The 16371-nt window shown below is 37.2% G+C and overlaps 1 protein-coding gene across 1 annotated transcript in view; it reads right to left on the bottom strand.

The window, feature by feature from the left end:
* The window catches only part of DHX36 (DEAH-box helicase 36), a 48908-nt gene extending 33296 nt beyond the window's left edge, over nucleotides 1-15612 (bottom strand). Inside the window, exons 1-5 of the mRNA XM_006149761.3 lie at nucleotides 15295-15612; nucleotides 8746-8870; nucleotides 7528-7762; nucleotides 3725-3763; nucleotides 1944-2114 (exon numbers count right to left, since the gene is read on the bottom strand). Of these exons, the coding sequence (XP_006149823.1) occupies nucleotides 1944-2114; nucleotides 3725-3763; nucleotides 7528-7762; nucleotides 8746-8870; nucleotides 15295-15534 (810 nt within the window). The 5' untranslated portion in view covers nucleotides 15535-15612. The remainder of the gene's footprint in view (nucleotides 1-1943; nucleotides 2115-3724; nucleotides 3764-7527; nucleotides 7763-8745; nucleotides 8871-15294) is intronic.
* Between the last annotated feature and the right edge of the window lie 759 nt (nucleotides 15613-16371).

Consider the following 16371-nt stretch of genomic DNA (forward strand, 5'->3'; position numbering starts at 1 on the left):
TATAGCAAAAACCTCTCAAAAAAAAAAAAAAAAAAAAAATGATACTTCAGAAGCAAAATTTCCTAATCAATATATCTAATTTTTGCTGACTTAGACATTAACCTAGCCCATTCAAAATTTCAACAGATCATGGAAAAATAAGCAAAAAATAATTTGGTTACCATTTCTTCCTACTGTCAATAAATATGGTAACTGCCAAACATTAGTGAAAATTACATTTAGACTTAAAATAATATTTAAGACTAGCCATATAATTATGATAAAAGTATATTATTTTTCACTATTCTGTGTTCTTACACTATTTCTAGAAATATAGTCCCCCAAAAATGGTGAAGACTAGTCTCAAATAGTTTTACACTATTTTAGAAGCATAGCTTAAAATGTACACTGCATTTACCCCCAAAGAGTGCCATAACAATTGGTAACATAGTTATGAACCACAGATTCTTTATTAAGTGATTTACAGAGGTGATCAACAGCAAAATCAGAAAACCCAAAAGAAACATAAATCATAATTTAGATTTACACATAATTATGTAACATGTAAATAAATTCGCTACACACATTGTTATAAAAAACCTTAAACATCTTTTAAAAATATGTAACTCAGGGCCAGCAGGTGGCATGGTAGTTAAGGCGCTGGACTCCCAAATGGGCAAATGTGGTTCAAGTCCTGGACCTGGAAGCTTGCTCAATCTATCTCTTTCTGGTGAGTGTGTGTTCCCTATAGCAAAATTTAAAAATAATAATAAATTAAAAATTAAGTAAGTAATTCTTAATAAAATGTAACTAATATTTAGCTAGGTCATTTAAGTAAATGCCAAAAATTCCAAAAAGAACCCAATATTTATATATTACCAACATGCACTTATAATGGGCACATGGGATTGCCTTTCTGAAATTTTAGAACTATCAAGATTAGATAGTCTAGGGCTGGCTCCTTTGCACAGCAGTTAATGCTATGCCAATGGAGCCAAATCTCACATGGGCAACAGCAGCTCAAATCTCAGCATGGAAGCTTAAAAAATACATGACACCGTGTGCATGCTCAGGATCCTGATAAGCTGGAGAAATGGAAGAAGAAGGGGTACTGTGGTGTGACCAGGTCCCATTAGAGGGTTTTCTCTCTGACTCTTAATGTTGAGTATGGACACACTCTGTGGTATTAAAAAAAAAAAATTAGGTAGCCTAGTTCACCTAAGCAAACATGACAAACCTTAAACAATGCTTTACTTCATAATAATTTTCCTTTCACTGAGTAACTGCATTCAAAAGTCACTGACTATGGAATGCAGCTAAAAAAAAAATAAAGAGCAAGGCTTCCCATGTCACCATTTGCTATACTTATGTTACAAAAACACCACCAGATATGGCTGACCACATGGCAATTGAAAAACACACCAGCCATGAGATTTTGCATGCCCAAAATCTCAACATGATAAAAGAATGGAAGAGAAAGGACTGCGCATGACCAAACCCACTAGGGAGTGCTTGTTTCCTCTCCCTCTATCTCTCTGCTTCTCTCTGGCAAATGGTATATACACTCTAGCAAAAAATAAAAAATAAATTAAAAAAAGTCTAATTATAAAGGTAATTGGAAAATTATAATTAATTCTGTAAACAGCCTATCGATTTTTCATTCTTTTGGACTTACACCAAAATTTGCCCGGACATATCATTTATTTGGAATTCATAAACCTCTATTACATATAAGACAAAGGTCAATCTTTTGGCCTTCATAAATATCTATTATATGTGAGACAGAGGTCACTCAATCTTTTGGCCTTTACTACCAAGTGTTTGTCAATCACATACCTTTTATAGTAACAAATTCTCAGCCTAGATAAGATTCACTCTAAACTATCAAAATGAGTAAGTTCTAGCAAGATTACTTAAAAGAGGATGGAAGATAAAAGAGGCAATATTAAAAAGAGATTACTTACTGAAATGGCACTAATTCTTCTTGGTTGAGTACAAACTATTCTGCATTCAGATCCTTTTCCTCTTTCAATGTAGTTATCCAAAATAAACTGAGTAACTTGGGTGGTTTTTCCACAACCAGTTTCACCACTTATCACTGTTACCTGATGGTTATCAATTAAATTTACCAATTCCTATTTCAAAGTGAAAATAAGTGAAGAACATCATGTTAGCTAAGTCTAAAAGATACCTATCAAAATTCTACCAAACTGAAGGTAACTGCTTATAACATACTAATGCTTTTAAGCTGTGTTAGATGCATTGTGGCAGAATGAGTATCTGTGTCTACCAATTTTCAAGAGACAAGTAGCACCAAATTATAAAGAACAGAGCCATAGCACTTTTATAGAAAAATGTACTGACAAGAACAGGAAGATATAGCTCTTAAGTTCCATGTATAAGAATTAACATGGGACCAGCAGTTAGCATAATGGCTATGTTGCTGGACTCCCATGTAGTCGACCGTGGTTCGAGTCCCGTACCGGTGACTTGAAACTCATGCCAGGTGCATGTGCATGTGTGTCCAAGATCCTGAGAGGACAATGGAGGAGAAGGGATTGTGGCGTGGCCATCCCCCCGGGGGGTGATTTCTCGCTTTCTGTCTCTCTGTCTCTCTCTGTCTGGTGAGCGCACGCACCCTATAGCAAAAATCTCTCAAAAAAAAAAAAAAAAAAAAAGAATTAACATCAAATTACTGTTGATATCTGAGGCCATTGAGTACAGAGTCAACTTCTACCTTAAACAACTACTGACGACATTACAGATTTATATCCTATTCATAAATATTACTTTGTGTGCAGGATAAATTTTGTATACTGTTTTAGGAATCAGGAGAACTATACTGTAGCTAAGAATATTTCCCTTCGAATAATTAAAATAACTACTTTTTAAATACCTAAATCAAATGAGTAAACTTTAATTAGAAAACCTTATATTTGGGGAAGATCATCTTTCTCAAAAACTTTAGATATATACCATTATTTTCAATACTAATATTCACAATTACTTCAATAACTAACCATTTTATTACTTTAAAAAATGGGCTATTTACATCTATAGAATAGTTTAACTTGAAAACCTACCTCTTAAAAATTTCCTGTCTATTCTAACACAATGTTTATATAAGAATGATTTCCAAGTTTGAAAACTGAAATTATAGCTGGTAAATATTGCAATGGACAACATGGTTCAATCTGGATATCTACAGAATATTATGCACTGTTCTGAGTCAAGCTATCAGTGAACAAAACAGACCCTATCTCCTCAAACTTAATTTGGCCTAGGAGGGGAAGAAACACAGATGTCAAGTGGTAATTAACTGCTATGAAAAGCAAAAAAAAAATTAGATTGGGAAGACAAAGAATGGGGTACCATATTATTTTATATTGGGTAACTGTATAATGATGTATAATATCAATTAAAGCACTATATTTTTTTAATAGGACCTCAATTTTAACTGAAATGTTTGGTCTTGAATTAAGGACAGGGCATTTATCCAAAGTAACTCACATGTGAAAATTCTGTTTTTAAATTCCAAAGATTCAATTATGGATATAAATATAAGAATATTTCAGAAAAATTACTTCATGACATATTTTTCTCCTTTGTCCAACAAAATTTAAAAGAATAAAATTAACTTCTAATAATACCTTTCAGGAGAAGCATAATCATTTTCTATGTCTTCTTAATAGAAAACTTTTTAAAAAATGGTATAATTGTCTGCAAATAAAATAAAGCATCTTACCTTTTGCATTCCATATGAAGGTAGCTTTTCCCTGAAATGCTGAAATGAAAAAATAATGTTTTTAATTTCCACAAAGGAAATATAATCAAATTACAATCATCGTAATCAAAATACATCATAGGTATGTGTTAGAACCCAAAGTATTATTTTGCAGCTTGTGAATTATCAAGATTAAAAAAAGAATTCTTTATAAAAAAAGATTTACTGGGACTAGCCGATGTCGAAATGGTTATGTCGCTGGACTCCCACATAGTCAACCAGTCAACTGTGGTTTGAGTCCTGGACCTGGCAGCTTAAACTCACGCTGAGTGCGTGTGCATGTGGGCCCAAGTTCCCGAAGGAACACAGATCATAAGGGATTGTGGCATGGCCATCCCCCCTGGGGGGGGGGTGTGATTTCTCACTTTCTTTCTCTCTGTCTCTGTCTCATGCACACCTCCTAAAAGCAAAAATCTCTCAGTAAAAAAAAAAGTTGATGCCAGTAAAATGGAATCTGATCTATTATCTAACACTTAACAATCCCTAAATTACTGTTTTTCCTATTGCTATATTGTACATTCATCTTAAATTTTGATTTCTAAATCACATTCTTTCCCCAGCCATCAGTATACTATTTACTAGTGCAGTGGGCACTGGATGAGTTTCAAAGAGTATTTTATTTTAGGGCATGTCTCTTTTAGTGTAAGACAAAACCTACACAATATCTGGAGTCAAAATCTAGTATTGCCATTTTAGAACTATAATCTTTGTCAACCTTGGAGTGAGTGCCTCAAAGGTTTAATTTCATGGGGTTGCCACATGATCTGAATCAAAATCTCCTTTTTAAAATGATCCATTTTATTTACTATTATTTTAAATTTGCTACAGGGCACATGTGCTCACCAGAGATAGACAGAGAGAGAGGAAAAAAAAATAAATCAAGCTGGCAGGTCTGGAGATTTGAACAGTGGTAAGCAATGTGGAAGTCAGGTGCCTTGACCACCATGCCACCTGCTGGCCTGTGAATGAAAAACTTTTATGTAAAAAGCAAGTAACAGGGTCAGCAGATGGCATGGTAGCTAAGGCACTGGATCCCACATGGGTGACTCTGGTTTGAGTCCCTGGTCTCCAGAGCTTGAAAAATACACAGGACACATGCATGCCCAAAATCCTGAGAGGAGAATGAAGGGATTACAGCATGGTCATTGTCCCCTAGGGGGAGAGGGAGAAGATTTCTCACTTTCTCTGTCTCTCTCCTGTGAGTACACACATGGCAAAAATCTTAAATTAAAAAAAAAAAAAAAGAAAAAAAAGAAAAGGAAGTTAGTTTCTGACACACCTAACTAAGATACTCAGTAAATTTACAATTTGTTGAATTACAACTGGAATGCTAAAAAGGTAGTAATTAATTTCTCTTTAAATTTATGTGACAATTTCTTTCTAATTTTGTAACTTTTTATGTAAACCAATACCGGCACACATTAAAAACACTAAGTAGCAATATTAGAGTTTAAATTCACCTAGTTCTATCATGTAAAATGAAGATTAAAAAAACTTCAGTAGCATAAAAATAAACCAGTTTTAACAAATCTCCTTTACTAAGAAAAAAATATTTAACGTAAACTCATTTATTAATGACATCTAAAAATATTAGAATCCCATTTAATTAAATATGACACAACTTGAATTTATTTCATTCATCAGACAGACAGACACAGGGACCTCGACAGGGTGATCCTTCCCCCAGTCTCCTAGTCTGCAAGGATAATGAGCATGCTTGTACCCAGCTGGTTCAAGTTGAACTAAAATCCTAATCCTCGGCCTTTCTACATGGCTCCAGTATCATGTAGCAGAGCCCTACCACTCAGATCCCATGGCTGGGACAAATTCAATACATTTAACACACAAATACAAGACATCGTGCTGTATTTCAAACTAGCATTAATTTATATTTGCTTTTTATATCTGAATGCTGCTGGAGAGCGTCAAAGCCCATAATCATTCCAAGGACACTAAACCTCTTATTTCTTATTTTTTATGTACAAGTGAGATAACGCAATTACATCCCTTTTGAGAACAGGGAATGTTTTTCTACTCTGCAGAAAAGAGCATAATAAAAGGCATTTGATATGGGGAAAATGAGTATTTACTACATAAGTGGCAAAGAAAAAATATTGTACACTACCAAAAGAATTAAAAGATTGGGTTGGGGCCCATAGGTGGCAAGGTGGTTATACAAGATTGTTAGGATATTTAAAAGATGTGGTATGTGCAGGACCAGCAGTTAGCGTAATGGCTATGTCGCTGAAGTCCCATGTAGCCGACCACGGTCCGAGTCCCGGACCTGGTGACTTATACGCATGTCAGGCGCGTGTGCGTGTGTGCCCAAGATCCCAAGAGGAGAATGGAGGAGAAGGGACTGTGGCGTGGCCATCCTCTCTGGGGGGCAATTTCTCACTTTCTCTTTGTCTCTGTCTTTCTGGCGAGCACACATGCCCTATAGCAAAAACCTCTCCAAAAAAAGAAAAAAAAGATGTAGTATGTGTGAAGAATTCACAAGTGTCTGGGAATAGGTTACCAACTGATTGTATGTTTTATACATTTCTTCCTTCTCTGAACTAGATCACTCATCTTCATTAATACTTGATTTCTGTCTACCATACAAAGCAAAACTTTTCACTGTTTCTGAGGCCATAAAAACAGTTCTCTCAACCACAAGATCCTAAATTAATTCATCTTGAAATCTCCCTACCTTCGAATCATTTTTATTCAACAGGCATAAACAGCTATACAATTTAGCCCATGGACAACCTTTGTTTACCAGTTTAAATAAGGAAATCCAACCTCCATCATTGACCATAATAGATCATTTCCTTCCTAAAGGAGTTGTGACATGCCTTTCTCAAAATTGGTTATAAGGGGGCCAGCTGGTAGCATGGTGGCTGGATCCCCCAATGGCTGACAGTGTGGTTGAGTCCTGGACTAGAAGGCTGGAAAAACATGCCAGATGCATGTGTGTGCATGCCCAAAACCCCAAGTGGAGAAAAGACTGTGGCATGGCCATCTCCCCTGGGCATGTCTTCCCACTTTCCTTTTCTCTATCACTAGCAAAATTTAAAAAATAAATACAGAAATAATAAAAGATTAAATGTATCAACATAATAAAGATATGGCTATCAGAATTCCCTTGGTAAAATACATATACAGAGGCCAGCAGGTGGCATAATGGTTAAGATGTGGCATCTTGAAAACCATAATGCAAATGTGTGAGTATTCAAAATCCCAAGAGGAGAAAGGAGAAGAATGGACTGTGATAAAACCATCCTTGCTGGGGGGAAATTTCTCACTCCCTCCCGTTTCTCCGTCTCTCTTCAGCAAGCGCACACACCTTATAGCAAAGATCTAAAAAAAATTTAAATTAAAAAAATAAACATAAAAATATCACGTAACTGTTGAAAGATTTAATTCTACCATTTGCAAAAGGAAAAAGATATGATCTGGAAGAGCCTTTCTAATTCTAACTGTCTCAACTTTTTAAACACTCACTAAACTGGCCCATAATGTTTTAGAGTGATGTTTTTCATCTGCACTAGCAAATACAAACACATACGCTTCTGTGGATAAGGCAGGATACTGTAGGCTGTGTCATTTCATTCCTACTGCTTTTATCTACTATTTAAAAAGGAAAAAAAATTCCTAGAGGAAGTCTTGTTGAGGAATCTCACAGATCTATACTATGCAGTTATCCCTAACCATAAACATTTTATCAAGTGTGAGAAAAGAATGACAAGTAAAAATGTTTTACACATCTTACTTTCCATTACCTGCATTTCAATATACCGAGGGTCAGTTTTTTTCTTTTGTAGATTTTCCAATAATTGTTGGTCTAAGGTTACATCTGGTTCATTTTCTTGCAAGAGATACTCAGAATCTCGGTCAATAAATGACTTGTCCCTGATTCTAAATGATCTTTTTTCTGGGTTTATCAATTTCTTTTCCTGGCTGTCAAGCTTCTTCTCTGAGCTTGATCTGTTCTCAGCAGAAACTTCGGCACCATATCTATTTTGACCAAAAGAGAGAGATAAAGAAAGAGAAAGTCAGATATTCAGCCACTCAGCCCCACAGTCCCATAACAAAAAATACACTGCTTTAATATTTCAAATCTCCAAAACCAAAAGCTTTACTCTTAGTAAAATAAGCATAAAATATACTTAGATTGTTAGAATGAATTCATTTTCTCGCCCTTTAAAATAAATAGATATTGTCAGATAAGTTATTCTTTGTGGCAGTTTAAAAAAAAATCCACACAAATAGTCATTCCTCCATTGAAATTACTGACAGTCCTTTACTTTTTCTGTTTTTCTTGACCTTATTTAATTAACTCCACAACTTCATTTTCTCCTGCTACCCTTTCCCAGCTATAAATATGATGCTACATTACACAGTCTTACTTACATATTTCTACTACTTTTTACTCCGATATAGTTCCTGCAATCTTTTAAAAAAAAGAATTATTTAACTATATTTAATTTATTTATTTTAATTTGACCAGAAAGGGACAGAGTGAGAGAGAAAGAGAGAGAGGGAAAGTGACAAAGCAAGCTGCCAGGTCCAGGACATGAACTGTGGTCAGCCATGTGGGGGTCCAGCACCTTAACCACCTTGCCACCTGCTGGACCCTGTTCCTGCAATCTTACTATACAGCAGTAATTTAACTTCCATGAGACCGCCCAAAGAGGAATTTCAGAAACAGAAATGATGGGTGGGAAGAACAATAAATAGCAACTTAACATTTTTAATACACAAATACATTCTAAGATATAGCTGATACATTGCTATGATTTAGCATTAATGTGGGAATGTACCATCTAAATCCCCCTCCCATATCTACTTAATTTAAGTAAAAGAATTACTTAAGGACTAAATTTTACTTATTGATGATGTAAATAAGTAAAGATGTTATTTTTATTATTTTTTTAGCCAATGCTATAAGCGAAGTGTTATTCTCTGCCTATTCTTTAAAAGAAAATTTTTTGTTTTACCCATGATCCTCAGGAGCAAACCAAGATATCTGTTCTTCTGAATCTTTATCATTCTTAGCTTGGACAGAATTCAGTAGCTGCACAATTTGTTCTTCTCGTCGTTCATCCATGTGTACCACAGCTCTCTATTTTGTACAAAGGAAAAAGCATCTTTATAAACAAAAGAAAACATGCAAATTTATCTGATACTAACAAAAATAACAAATAAAAGCAAAGAAATATATGTTCAACAACACATGGAAAATGTAAGTTACCTATACTTGTCATCTAGCCCAATCCCACTTCTTAGACCTAATTAATGTCACCATGTTTTATATACATCCTTCTAGATCTTTTCTTATCATGAATCTATCAATATAAAATTCACTCTAACATGACTGGCAATGAAAGCATATTTATGTTTCTTCCTATAACTTTGGTTCTGCTACCTCCAATTCTCACATATTAATATTTATGAATTCTTCCCTATCTTAAACTTTCAGCCATTAAAACTTCTATATTCCATTAAAAAAAGTTGTTGACACCTGGAAATAATATTTTGGTTGCAATGAGCATTTGAAAACTTTTATATTAAAAAGATGAATAAAGGTTTAGTAGTGAGGCTAAACACTGTACAGAGGAAGCCAAGATCTCATGTGGCCAACCAGAGTTTGAATCCTGGTTAAAGAAGCTTGAAGAACACATAGGTTGAATGTGCCCAGGATCCTGATGACATGGTGAATTGGAGGAAAAGAAAAATGTGGTGTGATCAGGCCCTGGAGGGGATGCTTTTTCTCTCCCCCCTATCCCCACATATTCTATGAAATAAAATAAGGAAAAAAGAAATTGGGAAGTAAGAAGGCTGACCTCTGAGTGAGGAAATAAATTTTTCAGTACTCATGGAAATTGGTGATCTAATGTGGCCAATGCAACAGCTACCTCAGAAAATGAGAATTAAAAATACCAGATTTGAAAAAGAATTGTTGAGCTATGAAAATTATAGAAACCTTAACTATGCATCTAGGAAATGAAATCACAAGCAAGGTTTAAAAAACAGAATGAATGACAAATCCAATTCTTTGGGACTTGTTTTTTTTTAGATATAGCAAGTTTAAAAATGATTCTTCTAAAATCTATGGGCCTACAAATCACATGTTCTGGAAGACCTGGAGTTCATGATTTGTATATGAACCTACAGGCAAGTGGAAATGCATGACGAGTGGTAAAAATGAGAGTCTGTGGAACTGGCAGATGGGTAATGGTTACATCACTGAACTCCCATATAGTCAACCATGGTTGAGTCCTGGAACTGGAGACTTAAAACACACCAGGAACATGTGTGTGGATGACCAAAATCCCAAGAGAAGAATGGAGGAGAGGGGGGTTGTGCCATGGCCATCCTCCATGTTTATGTGTGTGTGTGATTTCTTGCTTTCTGTCTCTCCAGTGGGCATGTGCCCTATAGCAAAAATCTCTTTAAAAGGGGGGGAGGAAAAAGTCTGTTCGGCTAAAGAAGTAAAAAAGAGAGGGAGCCAGACTCATGTCCTCATGATTCAAGAGCCAACCAAGTGGTTTCTCCTGGCCCCTGTGGCTAGAAAAACATGCCAGGCACATGTGCGTGTCACTGCCAAAATTTCAACAGGCTGGAGAAATAAAGAAGAGATTGCAGTGTAATTACACCCCAGTGGGAGGAGTTTTCTACCCCCCTCTCTCTGTCAAGTGCATATGCCCTCTGGCAAAAAAATAAGGAAGGCCTAAGTGTCAATGAAGACAAAATAATGAGTTGTCAGAAAAGTCATTTTTGCATTTTTCTATGCAAAAATGTGTCATGACTTTTTGGATGACCTAATATTGTTAAAAATCAGAGAAGGGGGGGCAGGCAGCAGATAAACAGTGTTTAAAGTATTGGACTCCCACGTAGTTGACAAGTGTTTGAGTCCCAAACCTGGTGGCTTGAACAGTCACACTAAGCACATATATTTGCATGGCCAAAATCCTGAAAGAATGGAGAAGGGATTACGGCATGGCCATTGCCCCTGGACAGGGTGTGATTTCTCACCATCTCTCTGGGGAGTCCATGCTAAAAAAATCTCTTAAAAAAAAAAATCAGAGAAGAAACCTTTCGACTTAATGATTATTTAATGGGGGGTGGGAGGGAGGCAAGGAGAGAGAGTCAAAGATAACTGCTCCAAATTCAAGAGTGGGTGCTGAAAGGACAGCATATAAGCAAGCGTTAGGAGGCTGCTACGGGATAATATGTGTTTTTATATACATTTGGTGGTGGCAGAGCTCAAAGAGAATGCTAAGTTTTGAGTTACAGGCAACTGACATCAATGGTCAAATTCTCAACTGTAATAATTACTAGGCAGATGGAATATGGACTGGACTACTAGTGAGATTTTGTTTTTAGAGTTGTGATGTGATGATAGTGTGTTCTTCAAAGAGCAAGAAACTGAAGTCACAGAGATAAAGCAATTTTCTTATTTTAGAAAAATATCACCTTATTTCCTGCCTCGAGGATCTCAAGCACATAGTTTATATTTCATGACTAGTTTATTTTACCATAGTATAGTCAGCCCTCCTATCCATGGAGTAGTATTTTACCACAGTATAGTCAGTCCTCTCTATCCATGGATGCAGTCAGGCCACACCAATTGTTGTAAGATGGAAGGAGGGACAGCACTTTGAAAGATAATGCTCAAGTTTATCTACATATTTTTATTTTCACTTATAATTAATGCTAAGGTTACTTGTAAGTAAGCTAAAGGTGATTTAAAGTGTAGATTATATACAAATACTACATTTTATATAAGGGACTTGACTTGACCTTCTATAGATTTTACTGGATTCTGGTATCCACAGTGGGGGATACCAAAATCTCCCATAGATACCAAAGAAACAACTGTTTGATTTTGTTCATTTCCCTTTTCTTTTGGACTTCATCAAATATCCTGCTTCCAGTTATAAGTCTTTATTAAGGAGGCCCTCAATCATTTTTAGCAAATTGTCTACATCTATCTTTATCAGGTTTCAAATTATCTGCAACTATTTTCAACTTTCTCCATTCTCTGTGACACACCAATACCACCTATTTGACCTCAACATTTTTCGAACAGTACTGAACAAAACAAAAGGCCTAAAAAGGAAAAGTCCTCAACTTGTCACCATCAAATTTAAAACCACCTATGTAAGAACTTTACCCTTTCCTCTTTTGTTCATTTCCTGTTTAAGGATGAACTTTATAGTCCAAATCTCCTTCACCTCCACAACTCTACTTCTGTTTATTGATATTACCTTCCTTTCCTAAATCACCAACCTCTCTAGCAGTCCTTAGGTGGTTGTCTGATATTCTAGGTTGCTTTCTAACTATACAGTAGAATGGCATTTTCCCACCCCTAAGTTAAGCATGGTCCTGTGAATTACTGGTCAGTGAAATGTGTAAGAGTCCTTCAGGGGTATTCCCTCTCTAGCAACAAACCCAGCAACATTCCAAACAGGTTTCATAATGATCAATGTGAAGCAGAACTATCAACTGAACTCAGATGGTCAAGTGATGCGAGTAGAAAAACGAAACACTTGATTTCTCATTAGGAAGAGAAAACTGTTCATTACTGCAGCAAAGATTACTTATAAGTAAGCGAGGGGTTATTTATAGTGTAGATTATATACAAATACTGCATTATATATAAGGGACTTGACCATCTATGGATTTTACTGGATTCTGGTATTCATGGTGGGGACAAGGGCCCTAAATCAATCCCCAATACTCTGATACACTTTTTCATTCCATTAGCTCCTTCCCGTTAGTAAATGAATACAGTCAAATCTTTTCACCTGTAAAAACTTCAAAAGGGCCAGTAGGTGCCATGATGGCTAAGGCACTGGGTTTCCACATGGCTGACCACAGTTCGAGTCCAAAACCTGGAGGCCTGAAAATCATGCCAGACGTGTGTATGCCTGAAATCCCAGAAGGAAAATGGAGGAAAATGGACTGCAGCCTGTCCATCCGCCAGAAGATAAGAGTGATTTTTCACTTTCCCTCTCACTGCCTCTTTCCTGAGAGCACACATGGCCTACAGCAAAAACTTTTTAAAAAATCTTCACAAGTAAATCCCTGTCTTTAATTCCCCTAGACTATCAGCTACTGTTCTATTTTTCTTTCTCCTCTTCACAGCAAAACAGCTGAAAAACATTCCATTTCATCATTTCTGACTTTTCAGTTTCTGGAACATGTTCTACCTGACCTTGCATTGTGGCACATGCTGCAGTTTTTGCCTGAAAATCCTTTCCAAACCCTAAAACCCCAACACAGATGCACCTACTTTGCTATCTTTCAAGTTTTAGGTAGGGTTAGAGCCCCTGGAGTCTTCTAAAATTCTTTGAATTAGGCAACAGCCCATAGTCTCCCTATTGTAATATTTCAACATTATTCTAATTGTCTATAGCTTTTAACATACCAGTCTCTGTAAGGTAGGTGCAGCATCTGTCCTATTAACACAGTACCTAAAATACTGTCTCAAACCTATTATGTTCTCAATAAATATTTGTTGAATCAATAAGAATGTACCATTACACAGTACCTAAAATACTGTCTCAAACCTATTATATTCTCAATATTTGTTGAATAAACAAGAATGCACCATTACACAAGGATTACTCTAAAAATAAAAGCTATGGAAATTCTGGCTGGGAAGCAATGAAATCAGCCTAATGGAAGAAGCCCATGAACTAATTGAAAAACACTATCTAAAGATGGAGAGGTACATATTAAGAATGGTATGATGCAGAACCAGCAGATGGCATAATGGTTATGTTGCTGGACTCCCATGTAGTCAATCACGGATTGAGTCCCAGATCCAGCGGCTTGAAACTCACCCTAGACACATGTAGAGTCCCAGATCCAGTGGCTTGAAACTCACCCTAGACACATGTGTGTGGGTGTGTGTGTACCCAAGATCTCAAGAGGAGAATGGAGAAGGGACTGCAGTGTGGCCATTCCCACGAGGGGTGATTCTCACTTTCTCTCTGGTGAGTGCACGCGCCCTATAGCAAAAATCTAAAGACAAACAAACAAAACCCAAAAGAATGATATGACACTGTAATAAAGAGCAAAAATAAAATATGTTTATAAAGAATTTAATTATATCAGATAGCAGACACGGGCTCAGAAAGATAATTACATTTAGGGTAACTTGATATACTGAAGCCAGATTACCAAGACTCCCAGAAAACATATTAACATACTGCTGAAATGCATTAGACTTGAGAAAGACGTGGCAAGGCTTCCAATCACAAGCTGTAAGCTAGAGAATGAAATGATCTAATTTTTCCTTTTAAAGACCACAAGGGTGGCTCTATTATAAAGGACAGACTTAGTGAGAGGCAGGAGTAGAAGCCAGAAGACTAGTTAGGAGGCTACAAGCAGAAAACAAAATAGTGGTTGTATGTACGGTTAACTGCTATAGAGATAAATGGTTGGGTCTGAAACATATTTTTTTAAAAAGCAGTTTTGTTGAAAGGGAAAAATTAAAAGTTGAATCTAATTAGGCCTTGGCACGTGAATAAATGGTAATGCCATTTATCTTAGTGGAAATATGGGTTAAAAGGAATAGTTTCATAATATTCACTACACAACTGATAGCGCCCTACATGTGGAAAAACAATAATTTTCCCCAATTTAACTTTTCATCTCTTTAGCTCTTATTTTCACAACTAGACTGTAAGCTTCTTAAATATACTTCTTCAGATCATTGTAGCAACATATCAAAACCCACTGTTTAAAAAGGAAGGGTAAATAAAAACTGATAAAAGTTTCTGTGTATGCCTCTTCATAATCATCTTCCATTTCCAAGATGACTTAGATGTGCTCACCCGATTTTCAAAAATGAGACTGCTCAATGAAACAAATTTGGGGCTGTCAGAATAGGCTTTTTTCTTTTAGAGAGAAGAATGTGGTAGTTGTGAAGATAAATGGATTAAGGTTCAAAAAAACACTTTGATAAAAGTGACATAGTTAAAAGATAAATAAATAAACAAACAGAATGGTTTAAAATTATACTGGCCTAAATGGAAATTTACACTCTAAAATGAAAAGCGCTTTTAAAGAAATCAGTAAAAACCCTAATAATAAAAGTTAAGGAGTATATTTTCCAGAGCGAGCCGCTTGAATGTTGTTGCTCCACAAAAACCTCTTTTCAACTTCACCAGGCCAAAGAACTTACATGAAAGTGACGATAATTATTCTAACGTTAAGTATGGCCAGAGAATGACCATAACACAAGTTCAATAAGGTTGGAAGCAACACTTAACACCTGTTTTATCCACAGTTCTTTCGTCCGTTAAACAATGTACACAAACAGCCTGCATAAATATGCTGACTGCTTCGTGTCAGATGCGCTTGGGTAACGTAATGTGGATTAAGATCCGCTACAGAAAGCTTTAGCATAATAGACTCAGACCTCACTTAGGCTTTTCGAAGCACGTGCAGTTAAGAAACAAAAGGAAAGGGCGGAGGGAAGGCAAAGAAAACCTGTCCTGCTTCATCTGCTCCACTATCAAACCTCAGATTACCTCCTGCCTCTCCGCTTCCTTGTTCTTCTGCCCCTGTTTCTTCGCGTACCACAGGCCGATTTCGCGGCCTTTCAGGTGCCCGGGATGCCGGCCCCGGCCGCCACCACCACCACCTCCGCCGCCGCCACCTCCAGAGCCCCGGCTTCCCCCGTGACCCCCTCCATGACCTCCTCCATAGCCGCCACTGGAGCTGCGGGGCCCCGCATCGCGGCCCCAGTTCTGATGGTAGTCATAGCTCATTGTCCCGAAGACTACAACCCGTGAGAACCCGCAACCGCTAGAAATGGCGTCTGAGCCCGGAAGTGGGTGCACGTCCACTTCCGTTTTGCTTCCGGCGCCCAGGGCGAGAGGGAGGGCTATTTAGCGTCACAGGCAGCCGCTTCCGGTGACGTCACGGGCGGACAGCGGCGGCGGTCGGGAAGCGGGCTCAGGTGAGCTCTGTCCCTGGCGTGGTCGGCGTCCCTGTGCTTATGGAGGGAGAGCGAGGGAAAGGCTCACGGACTTTTCCCCCTTCGGCCTGGCAAGCAAGAGAGTAGCTCTGAGGTTTACTTTCTTATTCTTCCTGAGCGAATCCAGAGTTTGCTTCCAATGAGAAGTGTCCCCGCCTCCTTTAAAGGCTTGTTATTATTTACTCCTTCTCTCCAGTAGTGTAAATGGAGCATGTCTACCCAGATTCATTACAGAATACGTAGGCAGTGGAAATAAATAGCACTGAAGATTGATAGGTTCGTTTGAAGCTGTTTGTTAACCTGACAGCTTAGTATAATTGTGCAAGCTGTTCTTGAGTGATCAAGTGATTGGGCTATACAAGCTTGTTTGTTCTCTAGGGCATCTCCAGTTCATTTCTACATTTAACAAATTAAAGGTGCTGGGCATACCAACTGAACAAAACGAATATGGGGTTAGAGTTCTTTTGCTTACAACCTTAATTCACATTGCATTGAATTAAAGGGAAATTCATTATGCCATTGTGACCTAAAAATTATTTTGAGCAGGAAGTATATGAGTTCCTGAAGTCTCTTATCTGCCTAAAAGCAGAGCCTCCCAAAGGAATTTAAAAGAACTCAATTTTCATAA

This window comes from Tupaia chinensis, unplaced genomic scaffold (genome assembly GCF_000334495.1).
Source record: "Tupaia chinensis unplaced genomic scaffold, TupChi_1.0 Scaffold000272_1, whole genome shotgun sequence".
Classification (NCBI taxonomy): Eukaryota; Metazoa; Chordata; class Mammalia; order Scandentia; family Tupaiidae; genus Tupaia; species Tupaia belangeri.